This window comes from Ornithodoros turicata, chromosome 7 (genome assembly GCF_037126465.1).
Source record: "Ornithodoros turicata isolate Travis chromosome 7, ASM3712646v1, whole genome shotgun sequence".
Taxonomy (NCBI): domain Eukaryota; kingdom Metazoa; phylum Arthropoda; class Arachnida; order Ixodida; family Argasidae; genus Ornithodoros; species Ornithodoros turicata.
Window position 1 is genome coordinate 7505175 of NC_088207.1, and position 9174 is coordinate 7514348.

A 9174-nucleotide genomic window follows, 5' to 3' on the forward strand; every position below is an offset into this window, starting at 1 on the left:
TCCTTCGCAAAATTGTCCCCACTATTCATACACTCTTCCTCTTGACATCATTTGTTCCCTGTGCTGTGCCTGTAATCTTCGCAAAATCTCAGCTGGTTTTACGTTCTCCTTCACAAGGAACTTGATATGCACACTGCTCGCCCCCACGGCACCTGCCGCTGACCCGAGAAGGATTGCGCTTCATCCCCCGAAAGTTTCATTCAATTCCATTTACTCACTGATTTTTCTCGACCAAAAATTTTGGTCAAACTTGAACAACTCTTGTATAGTAATTGAGGACATTGAAACACAGAAGGGATAAACATCCAGTTGCATGTTATGATTGAGGGACTGAAGGAACACACCCCTCAGATGCTAACATTACACCATACTAGCAGATTTCACATTTTTTGCAGCTGATTTACATTGAAGTATAATTGAATTGGCAGGTAATCAGTAAAAACTATATGGCAGATGACCTATGACAATTCAAAGCGACGAAACTCCCCATTCATCATCTCAAAATAAAGTTGTTGTTGGCAATTCAAACTTGATTAATCATCAATTATTCAATTATTAATAAAAATTATCAATTATTGTCCATGACAATGCGTGTCCTTTGAAATGATTCTACTCAACTTGCAGTTGTGCTGCAATAGGAGATTGAACAATGCACACTAAAGCCCTGCACCATCCGCGGATGGAAGCGGATATCCACAGGAAACTTGCAGGTTCGGATTAAATATGGACCACAGTGAAAGATAAAGATAACAGGTGATGACACTCTCTCGTCTCACCATGCAAAGGCCGCATCCAGATAGTGTTCGTCGCCTGAGCCCCCTAATCTGATCGCCATCTCTCCATGCACAGTAGGACTGAGAGTACAGCCATATGTGACCTTCGTCTCTCCCGGCGTTGCAAGTGAGGGTCTTCGGCTCTTGGCCTCGGTAGCTACCTTGCGCACGGTGAGATGGCAATCAGGCAAGGGGTCCTGAAAGCGAACATTATCTGGACGCTCTGCTGGCATCGGTGCCATCGCCTCTCTTTATATTACACCGTGATATGGACGCTTGTTGTGATCTGAGGATCGGATCGGATCGGATGCCGTTGTTAATGGAGCAGATCGGCGGCAGATCTGATGCAAATAAACCGCGAGATTGCACCACCAATTTTCTTCGCACTAGGCACCCAACACGACTTCCAAGATAAACGCAAGCTGCTCTCATAACTGGGAGATGAGACCTCTGGCGTCCCGAATCGAGGTGCGCGTTTGGACCCGATCTTGCGTTCCACTCAGTGTGCTGTGAAATCTGTGCTTGGCACCATGTATTCTTTCGCGGCAGCTAATTCTGTGCTCGTTGTCGTGTATCCTTTGGTGGCATCATGGACGCTCAGGACCTGCCCTCGCCACAAAAGCTACGCCACTGCGGAGTTTTCACCGTCAGAACATGAGAGAGGGAGTCGCCTGTGTGGACGAAGTTCGGTGACAGCAGTTTTTGTTCTCCTTTTCTTTTTTTTCCTGTGCTGCTTTGTGCCACCAGGAAATAAAGTTTATTTCCTGGAAAATTGGCTAGGTATATCGAGCCCAGAGACTAAACCATCTCTGCGTTCCGTGGGAGACGCGGATTTTGCGGGTCGGATGCGGATGTAGAAGTTGGTTGCTGTTGCGGATCAGATGTGGATGTGTTGTGCGCAGATGCAGGCCAGATGCGGATGTCAAAAATCCTCATCCACGCATGTGAATGTTGCTTTAATGCACACAGCATCTCAAAGCGTCTTCGAATGATTTACAGGTTCCAACACTCTAGAATTCTTAGCTACCTTAGCTAAGCTTAATATCATTCTCATTGAAATAGGCATATTTCAATGGTTCCGCCAACAGAGATTATTCTAAGCCGAGTTACGCTACTTTAAAGCGGCACTGCGGTGACCCCCGCTTTTTTCCCGCTGTGGCGTGTTCTGCAATGAATAAAATGAGCACCTGCGAAAAAATGGCAAGTGCTGGTGACTTACAGATCGTGTGTGAGACCTCACTGTTCCGTACACCTTTAAAGTTCTCTTCCCTCATGAAAACAATGCATCGCAGAACGAGAGGACGTCGCGACAAAACACGGTCCTGGCACATGACCTGTGACGTAGAGCGACACAGCTCAAGCAGGTATAACTGGCGCGTGAGCTGGGACAAAAAAAGAAGCAAGGAAAAAAAAAGGCACTTGGACTTTCTTACATCATCCGAGGTTCACGTCAGCTGTCCGCAGCTGCTTTCTTTGACTGTTTTTGTAAACTTGATTGCGCAGTTGTAATACACCGCAGAGCAAAAATATTTTCCATGGTGGATCCTGATGGATAACTTGACGAATTAAATAGGCTTTCGAGCGACATTAAATGTCATCTCACTGTTCCTTTAAAGCAGATAGTGAAGACCTTACCCGTTCGTGGACCAATCTAATACTAATAGAATAGTTGAGGAAGTATGGAACTAACAAGTTGATTGCTCATAAATAAGCCTACCGAAGCAATAAGAAGGTATGCTTGATAAACAGTAAGCATTGCTGGTAGTTGGTCTACGCACTCACCGTGAGGAAGGGCGGGACTCCACAGCCTCCCAAAGTTCGTTTTCTTTCGGAGGCCTCTTGACGCTTATTTCTTCTTATCTGTTGCAACTGGAACCAAAATTAACGACTGTTTCTGATGCAAGACCATACACAACAAAGAAAACAAAGTAGAAGTGCTGCAAGTGCAAAATGAAAGGTGTATTTTTGCTGCTCAACACAAAGTTTGTTGAGGCTTCATATCATAAGGCCATATCCTTCTCGGTGGATAAGAACTGAACTGTCATTTAGCAAAAGACGGATGAATGAAAACCTTAGTATTGCTTCAGACGTCGAAGGGAGATGCCATCATTTAAGCACCTCAGTTACTTAAGTACAAGCAGCGTTTTCAGGAACCTGTTATCGAAACAGCGTATTTAATCATTAACATCCACACCGGCATATACAACAGTTTAAAAACGAAACAATTAATGACGTTTCAGAATGCATCCAGATTCTGTAATCAGAATTATGTGAAAATGTCTGCCTAAGTCTATTTAAGCACCAAGGAGGCATAGCATCCTCTCTTTTTAACCATCCCACATTTGTTTTTAAATCATTGTGTATGCCGGTGTGGACTTTACTGATCAGATATGAGCATTCCCGGTATTTGGACTGTTTTTAAAAACAGCGTGTGTAATGGTGAAGCTGCCAAATAAACAGTATCAATTTCCTTTTGGCCACAACCGACTCCACACACACAAGCATACAATCCACTGCATGCATTACAGGTGGCGCTACAAACAAGTCAAGAAATGGGTGCCTCGATACTCGCACCCTCTGTAAAGCACACGTGTTGAGGCACCCTAAACTGCAGAATCGTGTGCAAAGTATGTTGGCGGACATTGTAAATATTGTGTGGCTTGACACATAGCTTGTCAGTACCTTTCTTTTCAACAAATGATCTCTTTCCCAAAGATTTGAAGGGGTTGAGGAACCACATGCAACCCACTAAATATATGGCTCTATTTAATATGTTGTAGTCCATGGACTCGACACGGAAAGTCACGTTTTTTTTTTTTTTTTTCTGTTGGGTTTTTAAAATCGCGATTTTTACTGAAGGAAAGTGAGCAACGACTAGCCTGACAAACCCCTAGTAACAAAAACCACTAGAGCAGTGGAGAGGATCACAGGATGTTGACCCCCAATAGTGTTATGCCATATCATTTTCGTGAAGTGCACTGCTCCCAAGCGAATGTCACTTTCACCATATGCTTAAAAGTGTCACTAAACTATGATGGCAATGACGATAGATGAGAATGAACAGCATCAAAATTTTTCCATCATAACAATGTTTTTCGCTGACTTAGAAACACTTCCTGCGAATATTCCTCAAACATTAAACAATCTGGTTTCAAATATGTGACTGTGACAAGCCATCACAAGTCACTGCAGGTAACCATGTATTCATGAGTCAGCTTTCTGCCGGCTGATGCTCAGGTGGCAGGGAACGTCACCGCTCTCTGGTACCACATAACCAGCGCTTTTCGCCGCAGCACCCTTTCTGGTCTCCTGAGCGGCAGTCGAGGCAGCCGGATACTGTATAAGTGCTTAAATTCGCGGGCTCAATAATTCGCGAATTTGTGAGAAGCCAGGATCAGGCAATTATTTGCGGAACCTTAAATTCGCGGTACCGCGCTGCGTCCACCCTGCATCTTAGGGGCCATCCACCTTGAACTTCCTGGAGGAAGCTAATAAAAGGTATCACAACTGGGTAACTCGTTCAATTTGTCTTCCTTTTGAGCAGTTCTGACTGCAAGGGATGCGATTAGGGGGTCCTACTCAGCTTGTATCTGTGCCATTGCCCAATTGCCCTGTCTCCCGTCATTCCTGTCATCGCACCGAGCTGGTGCGATTAGCACTTGGTAGTGATGCGACAACTTTTCCAAAGGTCTATACGTGTGTCAGAGTGCATACGCGCTTGCTGGATGATCCAGGCTTACAAGGAACCGGAATCACGGGAGGCTTACATTCGCGCGGGATTCATACGTCAAGGCGGGACTACAGTCTCCAGTTGCAGCGGCGAACTGAACACTTTGCGAGGCAATGCAGTGTAACAGTGTAAGAAACTCCGTATACATAAGTTGCCTCAGCGTCCTGGGTAAAATTTCTTACATATTTCTTTCACATATTTTTCTGTCATTGGTTCGAATATTTCGCGGGACTTTAAATTCATGAAAAAAGGGCGTTCGCGAATTTCGCGAAAAATAGGTCCTCGCGAAAATTACTACTTATACAGTATCTTGTCCTCCAGGCACAGATTCTGACGACCAACGGCGTCTGCTGCCGGCAGAAGGAGAAGGTGACGCTCTGGATACGGACCGAGTTTGCTTTTTATTTAATCAGAATTGCTGTTCCAGTGTCCATTACAACGGCATTCACTGTACTGTGGCCAATTCTGAATTGGAACGTGAACGATGCTCGGCTATCCCCCGAAACTGGTGCAACGACACACCAGCGCAGCAATTATGCTTCGGAACAATTATGCAATGCATAGGTGGATGCATAGAATGCAGTGTTGCGTAGGACGGACTTTATAAACGCTGAGATTTCTTTAGGTGGATAACATTTAACTACACACAATTTTTTGCTTGTACGTTTTCAGTACATGTATAAAAACTAAACTGGAAGATACTCTTCCTATCGGAAGGAAAATAAAAATTGAATCGATTTAACTTAATTAATTATTGCCTACCTGTAGCTCGATATCGCAGCGTCATCATCAGTCAATCACTTGCCATCGCGCTATTGTGCATATTGGTGTTCACCTTCGAGATACGCTTCATTTGTGGAAAATAAAATCAAATGTGTCAACGTCCATTCTCAAAATACTCCGACAGGCGTTTGGGTTGTCCACATGGCACGTCCAAACGTTCATTCTACGGCACTTCTTGAGTATCCATTCTTTGGCCCATTTGTTCGTGTGAATGCACTCTGCATCATCCACGAGCGCAAATGCAATCAGTTTACTCTTTCATTGGTCTATCCTACACTAGACGGACGCAAGCCCAAAAACGGAAACAGAAGGGATCAGCAAGCTGACGGCCGTTGGAAAACTGACTCGTGTGAATGTTAGACGAGTGGGCGTCTTCAGACACGTAGTGACGTCATTTATGTGGGATATCCTCTCACTCCTTCCTGACTTGCTGCCAGCAGAAAACTGACTCGTGTGAATAGAGGGTAAGAAGAAGATACAAAACCTGCGGCTCTAAAGTTTTCACAGGTTGCTAACGAGAGTAATTACAGGTTCTTTCCACACAGTGTTACACTGCACTTAAATGAAATAAGCACACTTTTGAAAATACTTATCTTAGAATATTGTGGTTGCTACGGGCCGGTTTCACGTCAGTTCAGGCAGGGAGGTCCCATTGACCTCTTCGATTTTCATTATTTTTGTATATGTAAAAGGTATATAAATATGTATTCGGGGCCAAATTTTCTCGAATTTTTTTGCTCGAAAACTATTCTGTAGAAATTATTCATTTTACCGCTGTTGGTCATCATGTATGATGAGCTTCTAAATATAAAAAAATAATGAAAATCCAGGAGGTCGATGGGAGCTCCCTGCCTGAACTGACGTGAAACCGGCCTACGGGGCTTTTGCTTTTTCTCAATATTTTTACCTGCACCTCAAAGCCTACTCTCCAGGCTACACACTCAGTCTGCGGAAGTGAAGTGGCTTCGAGTAACTCGCTACATCATTAACGCCTTTCTTGTGTGTGTCATTAAGAGACCCTACTAGATTATAACGACCATGTCATAATCGGCAACCCCTATGAGGAGCCTGTCTATGCGAGCCGCTAGGAGCGCCACTCATCGGCCCGCAAGATCTGTATCGTGATTGGAATATGGAAATTTGAATTTTGAAGGAGCAGAAGCAGATGTACGACTACCGTAGCAGACGAAAGTAACAGCTCCTATGAAAATGCGTAGAATGATGATGATAATCAGCTTTAGAAAGAACCATCTCCCGTGGCACATCCACCGCTTGTACAAAAATACTAAGGTAAGCTGAAGTCAAAAGCATCGTAGAAATTGAGGAAGAAATAACCGGGCCGATGAGTAGCACCACTGCTAGCCTCCAAACGCGGCGCCTTGAAGGGCTGCCTGTGACATGGTCGCTATAATCTACAGGTTTTCCTGCCCAGTTTAGTCCTAGTGCCATGTGATTTAATCCAGACACCACTCAGTTTAATCCGGGTGCCATCTGAATTAATCCATGGTGATTTTAAGAACTATAACCGTGTATTCACACCAGGGACATCCCCGTAAAGTATTTTAGTGGATGGAAAAGAAAAAAAAATTGCTGATGGAACTGAAGTTCTGCCGTGGCTTATGTTGAACATTCACACGATGCTGAGATATTGCGAGTTGGAGCGGGAGTATAGCAAACGACGCCACTGGGGCTGTCGTCTCCTACAGAACATCTTCTGACTGTGCTGCAGGATATTCCGCGCGAAAAGGCATGACTCACATAGCAGACGACAACACTGGCGCTGTCGTCTTCTACAGAATATGTTCTGACTGAACTGCAGGATATTCTGCGGGGTTAAAAGAGCGCGAAAAGGCATGACTCACGTAGCAGACGACAACACTGGTGCTGTCGTCTTCTACAGAATATGTTCTGACTGAACTGCAGGATATTCCGCATGGTTCAAAGAGCGCGAAAAGGCATGACTCACATAGCAGACGACAACACTGGTGCTGTCGTCTTCTACAGAATATGTTCTGACTGAACCGCAGGATACTCTGCGGGGTTAAAAGAGGGCGAAAAGGCATGACTCACATAGCAGACGACAACATTGGTGCTGTCGTCTTCTACAGAATATGTTCTGACTGAACTGCAGGATATTCTGCGGGGTTAAAAGAGCGCGAAAAGGCATGACTCACATAGCAGACGACAACACTGGTGCTGTCGTCTTCTACAGAATATGTTCTGACTGAACTGCAGGATATTCTGCGGGGTTAAAAGAGCGCGAAAAGGCATGACTCACATAGCAGACGACAACACTGGTGCTGTCGTCTTCTACAGAATATGTTCTGACTGAACTGCAGGATATTCTGCGGGGTTAAAAGAGCGCAAAAAGGCATGACTCACATAGCAGATGACACCACTGGCGCTGTCGTCTGCTACAGAATAACTTCTGACTGAACTGCAGGATATTCCGCGTTGCTAGAAGAGCACGAAAAGGCGTGACTCACATAAGAGACGACATCATTGGTCCTGTCGTCTGCTACGGATTATCTTCTAACTAAGCTGCATGACGTGCGTGATGTCTTTCCGTGCTCTTCAAACCACACTTCAGTCACAAGATATTCCTTAGCAGACGACATGACCAATGATGTCGTCTGCTATACTTCCGCTGCAATTCCTGATATCTCAGCGCCGTGCGAATGCTCAAAATAAGATGCAGCAGAACTAAGTCCCGTCAGCAGCTTTTTACTTTTCCTTCCACTAGATGTCTGTAGAATATTCTGCGGGGATGTCCCTCATGTGAATACACAGTTATAGTGCTTAAAAACAGCATGGACTAATTCAGATGGCACTTGCACTAAAACGAATGGGAAAACCTATAGTAGGTGGTAGCACACGAATGACACTATGTGCAAGTGTCACTCGTTGAAAACGACACTAAATTAGTTCGTATGACAGCTGTATTAGAGATGTCAACGAGTGTGGTTTTCGACGGTCTCACTACTGCTTGCCACAGCTGAGAGGAAAGAATAAACTACATTGTTTATGTAAGTAAAAGACTTTTGAGGTAGTGTACCTGGCAGAATAGTCTGTCTAGGTGTAACAGACAGCTTTCTTTACACAAATTCCCACAGAATTTGGGCAGATAAGATTTGGTGGCATATTTCACGACACCTTCCTTGACTATTTCTGAATGACAACTGTCGAAAGGCAACAGATGCTTCTTTCTTTTTTTTTCCTGCGCCCAACACTTGTGCGCAGGAAGCCTCATGTCTGAACGAACTGTTCTGCTGAGGAGTTTGCGAAACTGATCGCAGCATATCAATAACGAATTACGACAAAGACATTAAGGTGCGTAGATTTCAAGGTTAGAACCGAGCGGAGCCCCTGGACTACTAGAATTGGACCCATAAATATCCATACCTGGTTTCGTCTCTCCTGTTTTCTCATCTGACGGTTCTTCTTCGTTGACAGTACCTTCAGGCTCACTTTCCCTAAAATTGGAGTGACAATGTGTTGGGTATTGCCTTTCTGTATAAGTCTGCACGAGTCACAACTAGTACAACGGATATATCTTCACAGCGGCACGCTACAGATCACATGGTTGGACAGACACATGGCATCGCGTCACTCACTACCGTTGCCCACTAACGTACACTGAGCACCAACAAGCAGTAGACAATTACCTTTGTTCAACGTTTCCAAAGAGCGATTGCTCTTGTGCCGACCATGTTTATGTGTCTTATTTTGCTGCTTAAATGCTCCAGCTCGGTGAGCCTGGCTTTCGCCGTGGAGCGCCATGTTTACAGTCAATAGATTGATTCATCCATGGATTCGCCACTTCGTCGAGAAAGTATAGTACACGTACAGTATTTCAAATACTATATTGTCATAAATATAGTTACCTTA

General features: G+C 44.5%; 1 protein-coding gene across 1 annotated transcript in view; it reads right to left on the reverse strand.

The window, feature by feature from the left end:
• The window catches only part of LOC135400181 (pre-rRNA-processing protein TSR1 homolog), an 83395-nt gene extending 74313 nt beyond the window's left edge, over positions 1–9082 (reverse strand). The window contains exons 1-3 of the mRNA XM_064631919.1: positions 8952–9082; positions 8689–8759; positions 2556–2642 (exon numbers count right to left, since the gene is read on the reverse strand). Coding sequence (XP_064487989.1) covers positions 2556–2642; positions 8689–8759; positions 8952–9066 — 273 coding nt within the window. The 5' untranslated portion in view covers positions 9067–9082. The remainder of the gene's footprint in view (positions 1–2555; positions 2643–8688; positions 8760–8951) is intronic.
• Between the last annotated feature and the right edge of the window lie 92 nt (positions 9083–9174).